At 32.3% G+C, this 23,461-nt stretch overlaps 1 protein-coding gene across 1 annotated transcript; it reads right to left on the bottom strand.

Moving 5' to 3' along the window:
• Positions 1 to 548: 548 nt before the first annotated feature.
• On the bottom strand, positions 549 to 1,071 carry LOC117792148. Its single transcript, XM_034632163.1, has one exon. The coding sequence runs from the start codon at positions 974 to 976 to the stop codon at positions 683 to 685; it is 294 nt and encodes a 97-aa protein (XP_034488054.1). The 5' UTR covers positions 977 to 1,071; the 3' UTR covers positions 549 to 682.
• Between the last annotated feature and the right edge of the window lie 22,390 nt (positions 1,072 to 23,461).

Below are 23,461 nucleotides of genomic sequence, written 5' to 3'. Positions count from 1 at the left end.
ATAGGACTGTTTGCGGCTTCAGAGCTTTGCTTACGATACTTTAAATCTGTTATTTCGATAAATTGAGTTAGAAACACTGTAATTGATATACTATATTTAGATAACATGCTTATCGTATATCGATAAATTTATATTCGTTATTTCCTACCTAATTCCAAGTTATCTATATAGCCCGTAGTGATATTGTGAACATTTCAAACGAGAATTCCGCAATGTTTCATAATTATCGAAAGTTATCGATCAACTACACGCATAATATCTTCATTCTTGTTACCTATAAATACTGCGCAAGATAATGATCATGTCATAAATTCTAAGTTATCGATATTTATCGATTAATCTGGCTAAAACTTATCTCAAAACTTTCTCAGGCCAAAATCGTGTGAGATATTACCGTTAAAATAATCAAATCTAAAACATATATCGATAAGCTAACTAACCATTCACAATTATCGATATTTATCGATAAAAAAATAATCAACTATGTCTTATAATTGCCTCAGAAAAAAGATTCAGCATATATCGATAATCTAACTATCGATTCGAAGCACAATCGATATTTATCGATAAATTGTAATCGAAGTTATTGACTTTCCTCCACATACAAAGTCAGACAACAACAAATGAATACAATTACAGTGTGTATTTGTTGAATTTTGTGCATTTTTGTGTAAAATTCATGTTATTTTTGACTGCCACCTTGGGGCACCAGATTCCTCATGATCTCGCCGAATCTCTTGGAGCGCAGTGAGAAAACATTCGACTGACGCTTCAGAATGCCATAATCGACCGCATCCAGCAGATTGACGCGCAGCTGCCGCAAAAATTCCGGATCGGAGCGTTGATATTGAACGGATAATGCCGCTAGGATTTCCGTATCTCGCATGGGACGCAGCGATTTCTGGAGCAACTGCAGGATGGCGAGGAGGGCGTGACGCACGAGGGGCATGCGGCGTATTCTGTAGCCCACGTGCATGATGATGATGATGATGATGATGATGCCCCACGTTACAGCGGCAGCACTCACGTTGCACGAACTGCGGATTGGGGCATCCCCCAATGTTGAGCAATTTTTATTTTTATTTTTATATTTTTGTTTTTTTATTTTTGAATTGAAGAAAAACGAAATGAAAACTGTGAGTTGTTTTTTTTTTTTGTTGACTTTATTTTTATTGTAAATTTCAGACAGTTGGCGACAGTTGCGACAAGGCCCAAGCGACCAAGAGGCCCAACTCTCATGGCCAATTAATCACGGCGAGAAGTACGAGTGGGAAAAGGCTACAGTCAACTGAGAACGACTGCAAGAGACTCTGTATTTTAGCTACATATTTATTTTATTTTAATATTGTATGGCTTATGGGGAATTGGGAATCGAAGCCGCATTTTTTTTTAACTTGAGGTTCTATATTTCGACAATATATTCTCTTCTTCTCGTTAGTTTATTATTTGATTGTGAGAAACTTTTTAAGACAATTACGAACTTCAATATTTATAATATGTGTTAAATCTCAATGACTTAAATTTGCTTTAGTAATTCCATATTTTTCATTTGCAGAACAAAAAAGTTAGGAACCGAATTAAAAATTTAAAAAAACCTCATCTTCTTTGTATATACAACCCATATAAGAAGTTTGTTGTCCATAGCTTTTAAAGTCTCTGAGATCTATCATGAAAAAAAATTGGTTGCTTTAATCATATTGTTTTTTTTTTTTAATTCTTTTTTATTTGAATTTATTTTTTTTTTATTTAATTGTATATTTTAAATTAATCCTAAATTGCAATATAGTTATAGCCAGAGTAGCAAAAACCTTCCGATTTTTTTTAGTTAAGGAGCAATTTTTTTTATTTTTTTTTAACTTAATAACTTTAAGAAAAACATTGTACCCTTTTTTTGGCACATTTTTACTGACACAAGCCATAAAAATACAAAAAAAACTGCAATCATAAAATCAAGATGTTTTTTCTACTTTTAGAAATCTCAACTCAACTCAACTCAACTTTTTTATATATATACAAATGTCTTACAAATTCTATTTTGTTTCCTTACAATTACGAATTTTTGTCAAAAAAAAAAATTCAAATAAAATACAATAATTATAAAAGTAATAAAAAAACAACATTTTTTTTATTATTATTATTATTTATTTTTTTATTTGTATTATTTTATTAGAATTTTTTCTTTAATTCCTGGTAAAACTTTTTTTTTGAATAGACTGAAAATGGATTTTAGTTAGATTGACTCGATTGTGGATGCTGATCAAGAACGTTCAGATTTTATGAGACTTTTTATGAATTCTCCATTAGCACATATATTTTTTGTTGAAAACCCTTTGTTTTTTTCAAGTACAGGGTCTAATAAAAGGAAAAAAGAAGAGGAAGATGCTGCAGTGCAATTTGAACTTGAATAACCTCGAGGTATAAAAACGAAACTGCGCTAACAAAGGCGGCGAGACAACAACAGGACGAGAGAGAGAGAAAGAAGAGGGGTGAAAAAAAAGAAAGAGAGAAAGAGAGAGAAGAGCAAGCGAAGGACAAGCATCAAGTGACATTTGAGCAAAGACAAAAAGTCATTATCAAGGCGACAGACTAGGAATAGAACAGGAACAGGAACTGGAACTGGAACCCAAGCAGAAGAGAAAGAGAGAGAGGCGACTGCAGTGAGAGGAAGAGAGGTGGAAAGAGAACGCGACAGACGACTGGCGACACATCATGCATTTCAGTAAGCTAGGAGAGAGAGAAGAGAAGAGAGGAGTAAAGAGGGAGATGAAAAGTGGAAGGTGGCAGGAAAATTGCCGCCATGTGAAGCATGTGTAGCACGTGGCAGCCCTGTCGCCATGTTGTTGCCTTTTCCGGCATTTTGTTTACGATTTTTACTCCTACACAAAAACTCCCTCTTGCTCCCGCTTCACCCCTTAAACCCTTTACCCCTCCCTTTCCAACCCCAATAGACAACCACTTGTGCGGATTTCCTTCTGGCGTCTGCAATGGCTGTTTTCCCTGAACGATTTTCACTTGTTTTTGCCGTTGGCTGCTTTTCTTTTTCTACACTTTTTTTCAAATGGCAAAATGATTATCTCACTAATTATGTAACGCATAAATCAGACCCCACAATATATATTTATTAATATGTATTTTTGATCACAGCATGATCATCACACAGATTTCGACTTGTAAAATTGCTAGGACAAAGGTTTAAACATCTTCAAAAATGCATAACTTTGTCAAAACTAGTCCGATTTTCAAAAGAAATATCATTTTTATCATGGTTTGTCCTATTTATTCATTCTGCATTCAAAATTTATGCATTTGAAAAATTGCATATTGTTCCACCAGATTTGGATTTTAAACCATAGGGTCCCCCCTTTGAAATTTTGAAAATTCAAAATTTTAAATCTCAAGTTTTCACTTTTAATGGACTCCTTATATCGTTATTAGTATAAAACAACACTTTAAATTTGATTTTGAGACCTTTCATTTTTTTGTAAAAAATCATGTCAAATTGTACAAAAATTTGGACTTGTAAAGTGCCTAGATCAAAGGTGGGACCAACTTCAAACTTTCATAACTTTGTAAAAACCCAATCGATTTTCAAACGGAATGTCATTTTGATCATGGTTTGGCCTCTTTATTCATTCTGCATTTAAAAATTAAATAATTTCGTAAAAAAAAAAAAGTGTTCTCCAGATATGAGCTTAAATTTTAAAACCATAGGGTCCCCCCTTTGAAATTTTGAAAATTCAAAATTTTAAATCTCATGTTTTTACTTTTAATCAACTCCTTATGTCATAAATAGTATAAAACAACACTTTAAATTTGATTCTGAGACCTTTTAGTTTTTTGTAGAAAATCATGTCAAATTGGTGAAAAATTTGGACTTGCAAAGTTGCCAGGTCAAAAGTCGAACCAACTTCAAACTTTCATAACTTTGACAAAACTGGGCCAATTTTTGTGCGGAATGTCATTTTGATGATGGATTTGCCGCTAAATTTATTCGGCATTAAAATTTTATTCAATTTGATGAAAAAAAATTAAGTCGTGCTTTCGATTTTAATGCAATTTTATTGATAATTAATAATTTTTTAAATATTTCGCTAAAATAAAATTAGTTTCATTTTCTGTAAGGTTATAGAATCTTCGGCGTGCTGTAGCTAACTTTTCTATCTTTATTTCTTTTTTGTTTTTTTTTTGTTACTTTTTTTTTGTAGAGCGAATGCGAGAGACTCTTGTTCTGTGTCCTCTATTTTCTACGCTCTTTTCCCTTTTTCCTTGTCCCTTTTTTCACTTGCTAGAAAAAAAGCCGCCAAGTGCAATTGTCATAAAGTGTCATTGGCTGACGTCGCTGCTGACGTCGCTGCTGACGTCGCTGCTCTTGTGCCTTTTGTGTGTAGTTGGTGCGGTGAATCAACTTAAATGAGTATCCGCTTTATAACTAGACAAGTGAACATGGAGGCGCAGCAGCAGGAAAATGAGGAGATGGAGGAAGAGAAAAAGCATGAGCTACTTTTCAGTTGCAGTCGAGAGGAAAAGCAATTGGCTTTGTACGCGATTTAGCTTTGTTTGTCCCACGCAGTCATTGAAGTCAGATCGGAATAACCCTATATCTCTCTTTCATTCTCTCTCTCTCTCTGTCTGTGACCCCGCTTCTGGGTCTCTATCTCTGTCTGTGTCTCTGTCCGAACTCTGGACAGCCTTAGGCAAATGCTGGGCACTTTACTTTAGGTCGGATCCAGGACTCCAGGACTCTGCCAGCCTTTTTCAGCTGCCTATCATGATGAAGCACCTGCACTGAGTTCAAGAACTCAAAGATAAATTTAAAAAGAGAAAAAATAATTAAATAGAGAAGTAGAAAAAAGATAGATAGTTACTAGGAATTGTTTTGATACATGACATACAAATCATGGGAAAAACAAACTCAAGTTATGAATTAAAAATAAAACAAGACTAAAAAAAACTCAATATAAATGGTATAATCTGAATATAATTCATATATTTGAAATATATTTAAAATAATTATAAAGAATACTAAACATATTTTAATTCTTATTTTATCATAAAAAAAAATACAATACAAATGGTATGATCTGAATATAATTCATATATTTGAAATATATTTAAAATAATTATAAGGAATAAAAATATATTTTAATTCTTATTTAAATAACCACAGATTATATTAAAAACATAAGAAAAAAAACAAATTGTCACTAAGAATTGTTCTGATATATGACAACTTAATATGGAAAAAAAAACTCAAAGAAATTAAACCCGAAAAAAATGGTTCTGAATAAATATAAAAATCTTAGATATATTACCAGTTTCGTAAGCTTTATAATTTAATACTTTATTAACTTTTATTGTGCAGTTTTTTTTAAATATAAATTGAGCATAACTTATTACGTTTCAATTTTAATCTTAAAAAACATAGATTAACATAGATATTTAAATGTTTGAAAGAGAGAAAAAGAGAAAAAGAGAGATAGAGACAGAGACAGAGCTAAAGCAATTTAGGCGTAAAGAGTTTTTACTGTACCTAAATCTAAGCTGTTGAAATTTTAAATGACCAAAAAAAGGAAAAAATACAAAGGTTCTATTAAGGTTCTACAAATTATCAAAAGTCAGAAGAAATAAATTATATATTTTCGTGCTAAGCATCATTAACATTACTGATATACGAGAGCTAGAGCTACTTAATTTGGTAGCAATACATATACTTTTTTATAAATATAAAACTGTTTGTCCTGACTAACTAGCTGACTGACTCATTGAATGCTCATTGTGTAGCCCAAACCGTTCGACCTAAGAGGCTCAAGTTTTAACACAACGTAGATAAGTCTATATGATTATAAAATATATAATAGTTAACGAGTCTGGGCTACCGAGTAAATCACGGTCGAGCACACTCGACATTAATTTTCTAACTTGTTTTTATGCTTTCCAGATGGCAGATGGACAGTTGCAGCTGTGTAGGTGAAGGGGAGTATGTGAAAAAGACAGAACAGAGAGTGGAGAGAGGAGAAAGGAGGTTGGTGGTAGAGGCGATTGGTAGTTATGCGTCTACGCAGAGTTAGCGCCTTTAAGCGGCTTAAAAAGAGCGCAGAAGCCAAATCAAATTATGCTGCATAGCCGCAGGCATCATGGCAGGTAGCCAGCAAAGAAGGGTGGCAGAACGGGGAGAAGGAGGAAGAGGAAGAGGAGCTGGAGAGATGGGTCAACTATTGGCATATGGCCAAAGCAAAAACAGCAGCCAACAGATTGAAAGTGACAGCGACGCCAGCAAAATGTGTGAAGTGTGCCGTGAATGGCCCAAAAATAAAAACTCAACACAAATCGAAAGAGAGAGAAAGAGGGGGAAAGAGAGAGAGGAAGGGAAAAGCTACAGTCGAGACGCCGACTATAGAAATACCCGTTACATACTTGCACACAAAAGAAAAATTCTCTTTCTTAAAATCAAGCTAAAATTATAGATTTCAACATATTTTGTACTTAAAAAAAGTACAGGGGTCTATTAGGTTTGTTTTAAAGAATATGTACGTAGCAGGCAGAAGAAGTAGTGGCAGAGCTTATAAAGAATATATATTCTTGATCAGCATCAATAGCCGAGTTGATATAGCAATGTCCGTCCGTCCGTCCGTCCGTCCGTCCGTCCGTCCGTCTGTCCGTCCGTCCGTCTGTCCGTCCGTCTTTATGAACACCTAGATCTCAGAGACTATAAGAGCTAGAGACACCACACTTGGTATGTGGGTTCCTCTATATTGCAAGCACATCATGTTTGTTTCTTTATATGGATCGAACCACTTAATCATATAATCCCCATAGGAACAATCTTTCGAAAATCAAGTCTAGTATAAAAAACTTGTTTGTTTTATGAGATATCTCAACCAAACTAATACCATAGACATTTAAACTGGTTTTATATATCCTGACCAAATTTGGATCAAATCGGACCACTATAACATGTAGCTGTCATGGAACATGGAATCTATGAATTGCTTTAACATTTTGAAACAGTCATTACTGCCCTTTTTTTAAACCGATCTTGTTGTGATTAAGTAGAATGATAGATTATTATATATCATTATATATATATATAATATTATATATTTCTTATTCAACTGTAAATGCCCACAAAGTGCGAGAAAGAACGGAAGTGGCAAAAATTTAGAATAAGCTTTATATGCGTGGGGCTTATAAAAGTCTATGTTGCAAATTTAGTTGCTCTAGCTCTTTAAGTCTCTGAGATCTATAGAAGGACATTTGAAAACTCTCGACTGTTGATGCTCATCAGGAATATATATACTTTATAAGCTCGGAGCTGCCTTCTTTCCCCTGTTACATACATTGCTACACATGCAATATACCCGTTTGCATATTTTTTAACCAACGTGAAGGAAATATGCGTTGCATACCTGCAGGCGCGGTCGGCAGTTATCGATAACTGTGCGATAGAAAATCTGTTTTTGGCAACAGCGTGCATTGAATTGAATTTTGGCTTTGGAAGCAACGTAAACAATTACGACATAGTTGCGACTAGAAACAACAACAACAACTCACACATATAAACAACACACACACACACACACTAAAATACAAAATAGGGAAAGGGAATGACAAATGCTTTGGTGCCAAGTAACAAAATGGCAGACGACGCGACGGATAGCGGATAACGGAATAAAGGGATGGAGAGGAATGAGTGGATTTGATCCCTGAAGCTGAAACTCGCGGCTCGTCACTTTTGACTGCTCGGACAACGGACAACGGACAAAGAACAACGGAAAACGCAGACAACGGCGACGTTGAGCAATTGCCGTGCATAAATATTCCCTCACACACACACACACACACACAGAGAGAGAGTGTGTGTGTGTTTTTGGCACAACCACCTGTCGGGATGGGTATAAACATAAACAAAACTTGACACAAATCAAAACAAACAGCTGGCAACATGTTGCCCAAGGACATGCGCCTTTTGTGCACACGCCAGCCACATTGTTGCCCATTGCGAAATGTTGTGCAACATTTCGAAGTTGCGAGAGCAAAATTCATAGAAAAATTCAGCAGGTTGCACATGCGCAAATTATTTAAAAAAAATTGGTTTCTACTTTTGTAAGTGTACAAATTAAAAAAAAAAAATATGAAAAACTCTTTCAGAAAAATTTATTAATGGGATTATTCAAATTTATGTTAAATACTTTATATGTGAAGCTTTCATTTTATTGAGAAAGAAACCAGAAAGGTAAGAAAATATTTCTAAAAAAATCTATAGTTAACATCTTTTTGAACTGCTCAATAAACGAGAAAAGCTCTTTAGTAAAGACAATATATTCTTAAGAATAAAAATAAGAAATAAAGTTGTGTTGTGCAACATTTCGAATTCGTGAGAGCAAAATTCATAGAAAAATTCAGCAGGTTGCACATGCGCAAATTATTAAAAAAAAAACTTAGATTCTACTTTTGTAAGTGTACAAATTTAAAAAAAAAACATTAAAAACTTTTTCAGAATGAATAATTATTGCAATTATTTTATTATACACTAAATACTTTATATGTGAAGCTTTCAACTTATTAAGAAAGAAACCAGAAAGGTAAGAAAATATTTCTAAAAAATTTATAATTCACATTTTTAGTAAAGTAAACATATTCTTACGAATAAAACTAAAAAATAAATAATAAATAAATTTTTCTTTAAAATCTATAATTAACCTCTTTTTGAATTGCTCAATAAACGAGAAAAGCTCTCTAGTAAAGTAAAACATATTCTTAAGAATAAAAATAAAGCTTAAAACTTTTCCATAAATCATAAGACAAAAAAAAAACAATTTTTATACATTTTTATAATAAAAGAAAGTATTTTGATGATAGTATTGTTTGTTAGTTTTCTTAAAAAATAAGAAACGTCTTTTTAAGATGAATCTCTTCAGTTTTTTGAGAAATTATTTATATTTAGATCATTGTTTTTTAAAATAATAGAAATTATCTTGAATATAAGATGGTGTATATATATTTTATAAAATGTCAAATACAAAAAAAAAAGAATTTTTGTGCTTAAAACAAAAAAAATTTAAAAGAAAATTTTCCAAGCTTTTTAAATCAATATTTTTATTCAGTGTATATATATTTGATATATAGTAGAGGAAATATTTTGAATTTGACTGACCAAATTGTTAAATATTGTTAAGAATATATTTAAAGCTAATTTAAATAAATAAAGTATTAATTGTATTCCATATTTTTGATTAACTAAATTGTTAATTATTGCTAAGAGTATATTCCAAAATAAATTCACGTGAATTAAGTATTAATTGTATCCCATATTGAGGGGTTCTCAGTTCGATTCTGTCAGACACTAAAAAGCACACTCCAAATATCTAAAAGAGGACAGTCGTAAAAAAACAAAAGAGAGTGGGAAATAGGAAAAGAAAATGGGCAGGAAGAAAACAGAAACATTCGCAAATGAGTTCCATTAAATTTAAGGAGCTTTTTTAAAGTCTTGAGGTGTACAAAATAAAAGCACAGATTGTCACTGTCAGCGTATGATAAAGTCGCTTGAACTGAAAAGTAAAGATTAACTGAAAGGCAGAAAAACTGAAGATTGAATATTGAGTTTTCACTGCAAAGCCTTGATAATTTTCACAATTTTTATATGTATTTTTTCATATTCTCTGTCACAGGCAATAAGTGAAGTGTTGTAAAATCCATTCAGCATTATAACGGCAATTTTAAATACTTAACTGTGCATGCTGTGAATATATTTATGAACAACGGCAACGATTTAATCCCACATAAATGATGCGAGCAGTATTACAACGAGCTGTCGAATAGCCATATTAATACCCTATAAACAAGAGCGTGACATACGAAAGAGTTTTGGGTAAAGCTGAGTAACAGATATTTATAATTTACATATAAACAATGTTATAGTTATTCGTAATTATTTTTAGAATTAATTATTATTTTTAAAATGTTTATTTTATTTATTAGGCACGATTTCTGGAAAATTAATTTATGCATCGTATTGAACTCATTTATTTTTTTTATTAGTTCTGTAAATTTAATAAGTTTTCTTTATTATTTAATAAAAAAAAAGAATATATATCATCTTCCATTATCTTCATAACTTTTTGCTTCATTTTTTTTAAGCTATTATCTAGAAATATGTAATATAATTTATTCATGTATTTTTTATCTTAATAATTTAATCTCAGTTTTTCGTACATAATAGTAACTAGAGATTTAGAAAATATTTTTTTATTTCAAGTCTTCATTAATATTCCTTCTCCTTTTGTCCCGCCAGGGTATTTCGTAGTCGGGCAAGCTGAGTTCTAACAAGGATAACTTGTTTATTACCTACGCTCGCTGAATACCAGCTGCAATTAAAATGTTGTGCAACATTTGAAAGTATGCAGCTTGGAATTTATTTTTTTATATGAGATGAGATTGTGTGCGTTAAATGCTGCTGAAATTACACTATAAAAAAATGCTGTTTAATTAGCATATGGCGGCAATTAATTAATTTGTAAACTGAATGCCGCAATGCGTGCAAACGAAGTAGGAAAAAGAAGCGAAAAGTGGGAGTAAGAGGAATTGCTTTTTATTTGCAATTTTCATATTAAATCAAAGATTATTGTTTAATTAAATGCAGACAGTCAGTTAAAAAACAGAAATAAAACAAGCGAGAGAAAAATCAACAAATTTTTGCATTGAAATTGAATTGAAAATTTCGCACAACAATTATTGTAAGCTCGTGAATCCATAAATCCGTCCATGAATCTTTATGTCACTCGTAAGTTATCATCAATTGGTCTGTGATGAACACCAAAAAATTATTGGGCGATTAAAATTAAGCGCGAAAATTTCCTCGAATTCAACAACAACAAATACAACTACAATGTATGGCAAAATAGAGGTAAAAACAGCCATTTGTAAATAAATAATACTTAATGTATTTTCATATTTTCATTCATTCTGTCAATCCGACAATCTGTCTATCTGTCTATCCGGCTGACCAGAGCTGACCCACCACCCCTTTGCCTACTATTGTTGATTTAATATAAATTTATATAAAAAGTTATAAGCATGCTCATTACACATAAACGACTAGTCAATACCCTGTAATTTTGATATTATATTACAAGCGAAATACCAAACAATAAAGTTGCTGAAGGTTTAAAGTGTATTTTCATTTAATTTAAAACAAAATAAAAAAAACACTTCGTCCTGACTCACTGACTGACTGATCATTGTGTAGACCAAACCATAAGTTCTAGAAAGCTGAAATTTGTACACAAAGTAGCTGAGATGATTTGATCGTGCAATAAGAATATTCGAACTGAAAGTCGGTCAAATTTGGGGTCAAAGTAGCTTAGTATGAAAAACTTGTAATTAGATATATTTTTACTTAGTTTGAACAAGTGAATCGATTTTAAAATAGAAACATACAAATAAAAAAAAATTAATCGAGTTGTCAATCAATCGACAAATAAAAAATCGTTTTACCTATATTAAATTTGAATTAAATTTTCCTGTAATGAAAAAAAAATAAATAGATTTTTCATGCAGAATCAAAATAAATGCCAAATAATGATAAAATTAACAATCCGCAAGGAAATCGGTTGAGATTTGACCAAGTTATGACAGGTTAAATTTTGTAAAAATGTATCAAGGGAAAATATGGAAAACATTTAATTATCAAAACTTTTTGTTCAGCTGTGATTTTTTATGAAAACCGAATCAATTAACTTTTTAGATCGTCAAAAAAAATACTTGAATCAAAGAAGTTTAAAATCCACGAAATTGGAGTTTTTGAAATTTCGTTGCATTTTTACATCATTAGCTTTAGCTCTTAGCTGTTCCACTGATATACCCCACTGTTACCTAGTTTGCAAGGTGTTTAAAATGAAATTAATGAGCGGGAAATTGCATACACATAAATTTATATGTATTCACATTAATGCTGATTGCTTGCAGGCCGCGAAAGGAGTAAACAAGAGAGTGGAGAGAGGACAGTGGAGTGGGGAAAGGGAAGAGGAGAGGAGAAATGGGTGGATTTTGGAGTGGAAGGGGGCGTGTTTGTGGCAATGACAGCCACAACTGTTGACAACATAATCGACTTGTACTTAAAACGTTGCAATGTGTTAATTGTACGCCAGTTTTGCATATATTGCGTTATCGTTATCGTTATTGTTATCGTTCGGCAACCGACTTCTGGCTGCTGAACTACGAAAATAATACAGATACAAAATTAAATAGCAAATATGAATTAAAGCTTCAGAAAATAGTTATTGATATAGAATTTCAGGATACTTTATCTCTTAAAGAAAGACAGTAAAATGATTTGAAGTGCTCGACTTGAGAATACCCTAAGATAGACAAAAATAAACAAGAATACGTAAAATATATACGTATTTTATTGAGAATAAAAATATAATAAAATTAAAGTGTGATATATGAATTAATAATTAAAAAAAATTATATAATATAAAATTTAAATTTATGAAAGAAATAAAATAAAAATTAAATAATATTTAAAATTATAATTTGTTATTAAGAAACATAGCTGACATAGGAAATTCCTTATTTATATCGAAAATAAGGATAAAACTTTTATTTTATAATAAAATAATAATAATATTTTTTACCAAACTTTCGTGAGTTTATTATAAATCAACGAAAAACCAAAGAAAGCAGGTATAAAAATTTAGGGTAGAACAAATCTAATAAAAAAACCGTGTGAGTAATCTATTCTAAAAATAATTTTAAAAAAAAATCACATTTCCTCAGAGACTTTTAGTCGACAGAAAACTGATGAAAACTGAAACTGATTGCAACTTAATCAATTGATTAATCCAGTAAAAAAATTAAGTTTCCAACTTAAAATTCTCAATCATTTATTATACAACAAACAAATCAAAATGCGCTACACACAATTACAAATTGGACAATTTGATGAAACTGTCGCCATTTTGTCGCTGTCAGTCAAAAAAAGCACTGCTGACAGACCATAATATACCCTGTCAATTTTGAGAAAGTTAATGGTGTGACAATAAATTTCATTGACATTGTCATTAGTCTCAATTTTGTGGCACTTTCGCTTGTCAACAGTTTCAGTTTCAATTTAGAAACCGGTTCCAGTTCCAGTTCCAGTTCGAGTTTCAGCTCATTTGCCAGCTCAAAGTGCAAGCTGTGACACTTTTAGGCCACAATTTATTTGGTTGAATGTGAATCAATAAATTTTTAAAACATTTACAAGTTTTCGCGATGCCCCCTGCCTCTTTGGTTGAATCTCCCCTCAAGTTTGCGTTTTGGTTTTGCCACTTTGCTGTTGCTTTGACTACTTTTTATTTCAATTTCCTGCCACAAAGCAGCAGCAGTGGCTGTGGCAGCAACAAAAGACAAATTTATGCCACATTAACAGCTAAAAGCTTTCAAAATGCGTTTCGATGCGCCACCAGGCGGCAGTGGCAGTGGCAGTGGCAACTTCAGCAGTGGCAACATCAGCATCAGCTTCTACTTCAGCTTCAGTTTCAGCTTTCGCATGGGCGACCCTCGGGCGAGTGCCAAGACTCCCCTCTTCCTCTCCAACCACAATATTTCTTGCGAGTGTGACCAAAAATTTTGGGCACAATTATTGCACTGCGAGAAAAACCAGGTACTGTAATCAGTAATAATTTTATTATAAAACAAATGGTGGAATACCCTGTGCCCAGTTACTCTGTACTAAGGTTGATTTTCAAACTATTGTTCCTATGGCAACTATATTATATATGCTACCGAATTAAACCCAATTCGGGCAAAATGTACAAAACCAACTTAAATGAATATTCTGACAGTTTGGTTAAGATATCTCAGAAGACAAAAAACTTTTTCATACTAAAAGTGGATTTTTGACCGATAAGTCGTATGACAGCTATATGATATAGTCAACCGATTTGAACAAACTTCGGTCAGTATAGACAAAACTAAGTAAAATGCATATTCTATCAGTTTGTTTAAGATATCTCCAGAAACAAAAAACTTTTTCATACTAAGACTTAATTTTTGATTGAGCGTCTCTATTGCAGCTATATGATAAAGTGAACCGATTTGAACCAAATTTGGTCAATATGTATAATATCAGCCCAGATGCATGTTCTATTAGATTGGTTGAGATATCTCAACAAACAAAAAACTTTTTCATACTAAGACTTAACTTTCGATTGAGCGTCTCTATTGCAGCTATATGATATAGTGGACCGATTTGAACCAAATTTGGTCAGAATGTGTAATATTAGCCTAGATGCATGTTCTATCAGATTGGTTAAGATATCTCAACAAACAAAAAACTTGTTCATACCAAAACTTAATTTCCGACGTATCGTTTCTATGGCAGCAATATGATATAGTGGTCCGATTCAAAAATAAAAACATACTTGAAATGCGTATGGTATCCAGGAACCTACATACCAAGTTTAAAGTCTCTAGCTCTTATGGTTTCTGAGATCGACACGTTCAAACAGACGGACAGACAGACAGACGGACAGACAGACGGACATAACTCCTTCTTCTGCCTGTTACATACATTCTGTTCAACGCATTATACCCTTTTTTGCGCATTTTCATGGGCTCATGGTATAAAACAGAGGAGCCTACATGCCAAGTTTGGTGGGTCTACCTCTTTTTGAAAGTACATGATCTAAAAATAAGTTTACAGCCCCAAAAAGTGTGCTATTAATATTATTTTGCGCTTATTTCAAAATTCCGATTAAAAAATATGTTGGCAACCGTCAATATTTTCATCAACACCGCTAAGAAATTTATCAGGGCTGTTCCAGAAATACAATTCAACCGAGAATTAAGAGAAAACCCACAAATTTTAATTTGGTTATCGTTTGGAATAACTTTAAAGGGCTTTAATATGCAGTAATAATTATAATAGCGGATTCCCTCAGTGTAAACTAGTAAGCTGTCACTTTCCCTTGGGCTGTTCTACTGTGAGGAAGTAGGAGGTGTAGTCGGGTGGGCAGTGGGCGTGGCAGGGTGTTCTCAAACTCGCCCTGATCCTAAAAACGCGCTTAAAAACAAAAGCGAGCGAGCATTAAATTTAACGCGACAAACTTGTTCCATTTTGTTGTCTGTTTTCAGTTGTTGTTGCATGTTATTGTGCTTGTTATTGTTGTTGTTATTGTTGTTGCTATTGTTGTTGTTATTGTTGTTGTTGTTGTCTTGCGACAAATTTCAGTTAGCTCATCCATCCGATGCGTCGTCATCGCTGGCAACGCCCGCCGGCTGTCAGCCAGCTGGTAACGTCAAAAGTGCAACTCAAAACTTCAAAACGAGTCACGTTGCCTGTCATACCCCCGCCCTCCCCTTAAGCCCTCTTGCAGCCACCCCTCTTGGCCATCTTTTAGCCCATATCTGTTAGCTGCATGCGCTAAAATTAAGATTTATGAAGGCTGTAAAAAACAACAGCGACAGCAGCAAAGAGTCTTACCCAGAGAAGGAATGAAGCAGGGGGCAACAGTGTGAAAAGGGGATGGAGCTACACTGAAAGAAAAATATACCAACTTCTAAAATCAAAAAAAATGCATTTTAAATATTTTGTTTTTAAATAAATAACATTTTAAAACCAAATTAATAATACTAAACCAAATTAATAATACTACTTCTGAATTTATGCATACAAAACTCTTTGACCTGACTGACTGACTGACTGACTGATATAGATATAAAATTCTGAAATTGTGAGGAAAGTATAAATACTTATGTCATATTTTAGTTGAAACCAATAGTTGCCACGTGGCGCTCTGGTTAGAGTCGCGGCTTCAAGTGAAGAAAAGCGCGGGCTCGAATCCCACAACTTTTCAAGGAAAAACACTGAAAATAACATTTATAAAATTACTCAGTCAGAATCAACTGTTATATAAAAGGTATATCAAAATAAAACAGCAATAAAAAATATGTACATTCAAAAATCTTTCTTTATTATATTAATTTTAAATTTTCAAAACATTTATTCTAAAAATAAAAACTTAGTCTTATTGGAATTGTGCCCAAAACCAATATGTGCTTTTTACTGTCAAAATTTTATCTGCTCCAAGAATTTTTTATACCAAAATAACTTCTTTTTTTTACAGTGTAGAGAGGAGGAACGGAAGCAACAGCGCAATGAATGCGCCAAAAAATTTAACGCCCAAATGATTATAAATGAGTTGAACAGCACAAAATGTTGTTGTCCCTCTCACCCCAAAGCCCAACTTGCTTCTGTTCCTGTTTCTGCTACCCCTAAACATTACAAAAAATACCCCTCTCTCTGTCGCCCTCTCTTTCCCCCCCATTAAACTGACGGACAGCCGCTGTGTCCTCAAATTGTGTCATTGCAAATCAAATGAACGGACGTGACGTCAACGCAGCAATTTGCATTGTATTGCCAAAACTTTAGCCAAAGTAAAAGAAAGAGCAAGTAAGCATAGAAAAAGAACTAAAGAGAGAGAGAGAGAGCGAGACTGTAAAAGAGAAAGAGAGAAAGCATAAAATGGCAAAGCAAATAGAATGAAATTTTCAGTTGAATCTGATTTTTTTTAATGCCGCATAAATATAAAGCATAAATCAGAACATGGAGCAAATTAGAGAAGTAAAAGAAAAGACATAAAGAAAAATAAAGCAAAGGAAATAATTAAGATTGGTCTTACTTATAAGGTAGTTCTGTCTGACAGCTTTGGTTTTCTCAATAAACAATTTACAAATTCGTCACGAAAAACAATTTTACAGATGTTTGTTGAATAATATATTTCGAAAACGAAGTACACTGGAAATAAAATTAGGGATATTGGTATAAAATTATGCAATGAGGTGAATTTTTTGGTACAATTACTTGATTCAAACAAAATTCTTCTCAGCTATATTTGGATTTTCGGGTTTCTGAAAGAGTTTTTTTGTAGTTAGATCAAATATCAAATATCAATTATCATCAATCATTTTTCAAATAATTTCCATAAAAAAATAATTTTAAAAAAATCAATTAGAGCACAGAAATTCTTTAAATTCAATCTCTTTCAATGAATCTTACAAATTTGCATTTTTAATGCATTAATTTAAAAGCAAATTAAATTCCACATTAAATTTAAATTCCGATAAAGCTAAACAAAAAAAGTGTATAATAAAGCCACAATATGTAATTCAAGTTTATCGCTCGAAATAATCCAGTGAGAGCTAATCACCTCTTTTTTATAGAATTTACATGGTATTTGTGTTAGCCGCATAATTAATTTGCTGAAATTGTAATTCGAGTCGTGAATTAAATCTGAAATTTATATTATTTTTTATTCACGCATATTCAACTAAAGAGTTTTTATATTTTCCCCTCTCTTACCACCCTACCTGGGGTGTATTTTTTTTTTGTCTATGATTTTTAAATGTATTTCCGCAATTAATTAAGTTCGCTTGTAAAGCGAGTGCGAACATTTTAGCCCAGATTAAAACTGCATTTATAATGCGCTCATAAAAACATATAAAAACTAATGAGAGTTGTCTAGACGTGAGTAATGAACTGAGAGATACCCTGTATGCAGTTGTAGATATCCTATTTATGTGAGAGTTTCTTATGAATAGTGTATGCTGAACTTTCTGAATAGTTTTCTGTATAGGATTCGCATAATTTTGTGTGACTGTTACTATAACATACCCTGTAAATAATTAAAAATTAATTTTAATTAATACAGCTTTATATAAAATGGTATTTGATTGATCTTTCTAAATAATTTGCTTGTTAAACGACTAAAAGGCACCCTGTATTCTACTAATTATGTTATTTTCATTAAAAATACTTTACATATTTGAATGACTTTTAGCATTAACGGAATCAATTTGATATTTTCGAGTGTGATAGACTATAAAATAACCTATAATACATATAAAATAGTGCATATTTTAATCCCAGAATAATTTGTGGAATATAAAGAGTTATATTGAACATGAATTGACTGATCGACTAGCAAATAGCCTAGACACAGTGTGAAAAATCTATTAAATATGAAATATTTATATGGAAAATTATATGAATGATATTTTTGACATCGATGCTTGACCTGCAAATACCCTGTTGAAAAGTTAGCATATGAAGAGCATTTCTTAAATGGTAAGTAAACGAAAACAATCGAGAAAAGTTAACAAAAAATCGAATTGTATAAAGATTTTGAGAAAAATTGCATCAGAACTTTTTATGAAAATAATCAATGCAAATTGCTGAAGAAATCAGAGACCAAAGAGCGAAAAGAGACGGAACGAGGAGGGAAAAGGAAAGCGCAACTGGTCAAGTTGTCAGCACATGGACATGGATGACACAAGTGGGCGTGGCATGTACTAAAGTTACTTAAAATGCATTTGGCTCTTTGTTGTGTGTGGTTGAAGGGTGATGGAAGAGAGAGACAGAAAGAGGAGGGAAGGAAAAGTAGGGTTAGGAGTATTTCAAGGGGTTTCAAATGGCAACACAAAGCTGCAGGTAAATTTAATTATGCCACACTACAACGAGTAATAGACAGAGATAGCAACAGATGAAAGAGATGGCGCCACTGAGACAGATAAAGAACTGGGCAGCAGGACAGAGAGTGACAGAGAGAGAGAGAGAGAGAGAGTAACGGAAAAGGCAGCTGGAAAAGTTTTAGAAAATATGGCACAAGCGTTTACTTATTTTTTACCATTTTTTGCATTTTTGCACTCTTTTTTGTATTGTATTCATATACCCTGTACAAATTATATGCACATTTTAAGGGTGTTTTGTAAAAAGAAGTCATGAAATATAAAAGTTGAACACAGTTAAAGTTATTGAAAGAAATTTGAACTTATTTATGCTCTTTATAGACGTATTTAAAAAAAGAAAGCTCCTACAAATATAATATAAATGTATTTAATCCTCTAAGTTCTCTAGGTACACTGAAAACTAAATATTCATTGCTACACTGATAAAAAAAGAAACTAAAATAAAGATTTTTATGTAATAACCTCGAATATTCGGCTAAAAAATGCATTCATATTTCGTAAAAAAGAGAAAATATGTTTATTCTTGCATTATTATTATTATTTTGTCTTATATTAAAATAAAAACATTTAAACAAATATTTTACTTTTCAAAAATGCGTAGAAGAAACTAAAACAAATAGTTTTGTGTCCATTCCTAGAAGTTTTATCTAAAAAAAAAGCATTGATACTTCGGAAAAATATAAAAATTATGATTATTTTTTTATTATTATTAATATTTTTAAAAAAATTTTCTTATTAATAATAAACAGCTTTTGAATACAAAAATATTTTTATTTGTAAAACATATACTAAACTTTAAGACAAATACTAGATTTTAAATAATTTGAAAACATATTTTCTTTGTTTCAAAAATGGATATTTTTTTTCAGTGTTGCTAATTTAAAATTTTATTTTACAATTTAGAAAATATAGCAATAACATTTAAACAATTTTTGAATTAAAGAAATTTTAAACATTTTTATGGTTGTATTTGAATTCAAGCATTTGTCCACTAAGAGTTTAGTTTGTTCTACAGGGTAACTGCCAGTCGTGTCTGGTTTTTTGTGCAATCCGTCTGGGTTTCCTTTTGATCTTTCTTTGCTGCTTTTTTCAGCTGTTTTTTTTTTTTTTTTGCAATAGTTGTTTGTTGTTATTTTGTAGCCATTTTGCTTGTTATCTAATTTTTGCTTTTTGCTTACTTTTACTTTGTTTTCGTCGCAACTTGACTCACATTCTATGCTCCTCTCTGTCCCTCTCTTCTCTCTGTACCTGTCTTTCCGCAGTCCTTTGCCTGTTTGAGCGCTTTAAGCTGCTCCTCTGCAATTTTCAAGCATCAATTAAACAGCAAAAAGCTTTTCCAACAGATTCCAAACGACAGGCGAGCAAAGAATTCTGTGGCGCGAGTGAATTACCAAAGTGAATTCAATAGAGGAAGACAGATTGAGAGACAAAGAGAGAGAGAGAGGGAAGATGGGGTAAGTGATACTGTCACACGCAGCTGTCCATCATGACAGTCAAGACAGTCAGCAGTCAGCAGTTCTAATTACGGTCGTTCAAGATATCAAAAGTGTCCTCGACCCATCAAAATTGCTTTACTTTGTGATGCTTTCTAAAGTGCTAAACTTTCACACAGAAAAAACAATTCGGGATTCCGGGATAAAATCAAACTATTGCGAAAATCCCCAATTTTCTTATATAATAAATAAATAAATAATAATAATAAATAATTGATTCATGCATCATTTTTCTAAGCAAATTTTTAGATTTTCGGGCTTTGTAATATTTGTATGCCAGTTACTTAAAAAATAAGTTTGCATTTTTGACCACCACACCCACATTTTTTAAGATAAATCAGTTCTTATAGCAATTTACGTTATCTATTCATATTATCTATGATCACACTTAAGCGCAGCAAGATTGAACAAGTAGAACGGCAGTAATAGCTAACCAAAGTTATTAAAAATGAAGGCAATACAAGCACCCAAAAGTATGCAGTAGTTTTTATTAGGTAGTAATTTCAATAAAGTGCTTTAATATATATTGAAATAAGTAACAGATAATCCATGGTCTGGATCTCGACTAAAGCCTTTCCAACTTGTTGATATAATATTCAATATGGAGCCAAAAAAATACTTTATTTGTAAACAAGACGAACGACTTTCAATATTCTAACCTCAAAAACACAATTACAAACAAATAAGAAACATTTAATGGGTATTTATATAGGTTAATTTGTGTGGAGGCAATACAAACACACACACACAACACACACACACACACACACACACACACACACACACACACACACACGCACACACACACTTACACACACACACACACCTCTAGTTTGTAGGTGCTTTTGTGCATTGGACTGTAATGATCGCTGTTGGTCCCATTAAATTGCCATTACAATGCATCTAAAATGTGGTTACCATTTTGTGGTTGCAGCGAACCACATTTCATACATTATTTCTTAGTGGTAGAGTCGAAGGAACAAGGGGAAGGAGGGGAAGGAGTCTCGCATACAAATGACATACGAAATTACCCCTAATGAAGCCAAAATGGGCGAAACTCCTCCATTCAAAAAACTTTGAAACATTATGAATGCTATAACCTACAAAGAGAGCTAGACAGTTGTTGCCAGAGTTGCCATTTTCAATATATTTTTTTTTTTTTTTTTTTTTTTTTTTGTTTGATAATGTTAATGTCTTTCGATGTTGACCTGATGACACATTGCTTTGCCACGCCTACTACTCGCTGCTGCCGCCTTTCCACTTTCTACTCTCTCCAGCTTCCACTAAAGTTGAAGTTTAAAAAAAAACTTCAAACATATTTCTCGCATAATAACAAAGAAAAAATCAGCCGAAAAAATGCTTTAAAAATATGCTATAAAAATACCAAAAGCGCATAAAAAAAATATAGGAAAATACTAAATAAATCTTGGCACAGCAGGGTTGCCAGGGCTGCCAGGGTTGCCCTCTGCCTTGGCACCCGTTGGCCTGAACACGGTTTGCCAGCTAACTTATTGCATTTTGCAGTCTTAACATGATAATAACCCCGACGGTGACCTGCAGCACACTCACACACACACACCCCCCCACACACACACACACACATAGACCACGCCCACACTTTTTGGCTAGCAGTTTACGCCTTCGACGTTGCCTTTAATGCAAATGCCTCGCAGTTGTTTCTGTTTCTTTGTGTTACAACGGCGAGAAAAAAAACAAAGATTTCACATTCCGAATACCCTGTAAGCAAGCTATGCACTGAGGGTATATTAGTAAAAATTCGCAGTTTAATTTATAAACGCTTAATGAATTAGTAAAGCAGAGCAATTGGAGAAATTGATAGAGAAAGAAATCTTCAAACAGATCGAAACAAATTTAGCTAATTCAAAAATGTAAATTGAACTGTGTTTTTGTCAGAAAATAGAAAAGTTTTCAGTATAGGTCAAAAAGAGGTTGCCACTTTATAAAAAAAAAATATATCAATTGATAAAATTTAATAAGAAATATTTTTGTAGCTACTTTATATAAAAATTGAAACTTTCGCATATTCAAAATTCAAGCGAGAAAAAATCGACTATATGAAATATTTTGAAACTGTCTATTTGCCTCAAATTTGTTTAAGAACTCTTTGCCAATCATTTGGCAACATATAGTAAAGTTAAACACTATATTTTAAGATGAAATACAAAAAAAAAAATCCAGGCACAAAATGAAGCAGGTTTTTTATCCCTTAAGAGAGTTAAATTATCAGATAAGTATAGGCCATAAGTAAAACTTAACAAACACGATAACTCCTGTGTCAAATTAATTATTAAAGTTTTATATAAGGTTAAAAAAAAGTAAGAGAACATGCACAATTTTTAGAAAAAAATTATATTTTATAAGAGGTTAAAATTAAGACTTTCAGAAAAAAAATTAATGTACCTAAATGTGAACTAAGAAATATTTTGTATCAAACTTTATTAACAAAAACACCAATTAAATAAATGAAATTTTAAATGAAAAAAATATAATTTATATATATATATATATATATAGATTAAATTAAGAATTTCAGAAAAAAAAGTGCTTAAATGCGTATTTTAAAAATAGTTTCAGTTAAATTTTATGATTTGCAAAATCAAAAGACCCTGTAAAAAATTAAGAATTTCAGAAAAAAATTAACTTAAAAGCGTATTTTAAAAATAGTTTGATTTAATTTTTTATGATTTGCAAAACCAAACGTTCATTTAAAAAATTAAGAATTTCAGAAAAAGAAATGTACTTAAATGCGTATTTTAAAAATAGTTTGAACAAAATTTTATGATTTGCAAAATGAAAAGACCCTGTAAAAAATTAAGAATTTCAGAAAAAAATTTACTTAAATGCGTATTTTAAAAATAGTTTGAATTAAATATTATTACTTGCAAAATCAAACGACCATTTAAGAAATTAAGAATTTCAGAAAAAAAATTTGCTTAAATGCGAGTTTTAAAAACAGTTTGATTTAATTTTCTATGATTTGCAAAATCAAACGACCATTTAAATAAGTAGAATTTGAGTGAGTGGTGCTGCCATTTACAGGGTGCTCGCAAGTCGAGCTCTAAGTGCAGATTTGTGATAAGAAATTTATGTGTGCAGCAACTGTGGCAACTTAGGCTACACCACGCGGTCCTGCGGCATTTTTCATTTCCACAGTCGCCTTTTTTTTAGCTTGCCAGTTTCATTTTTTCCATCTTTCCGATAGCAGGAGGTGAAGGGTGCTAGGGGAGAGCGAAGAGTAGCTCCAATATGATATACGATACGGGCTAATGCAGCCCTTTTTTTGCCTGCTGGCAACCAAAGCACTTTCACTACAAAATATGTACGGCCGGATAGAGTGTTGAAGTGTAGGGTTGCGGGCGGAAATGACGGTCTTCAAAGCTTTTGGGCCGCACACAAATTAATGTCAATATTGATATTGGCCACAACATTTTTGGGAC

This window comes from Drosophila innubila, chromosome X (genome assembly GCF_004354385.1).
Source record: "Drosophila innubila isolate TH190305 chromosome X, UK_Dinn_1.0, whole genome shotgun sequence".
NCBI lineage: Eukaryota > Metazoa > Arthropoda > Insecta > Diptera > Drosophilidae > Drosophila > Drosophila innubila.
This window is presented reverse-complemented; position numbering and strand designations above follow the sequence as displayed.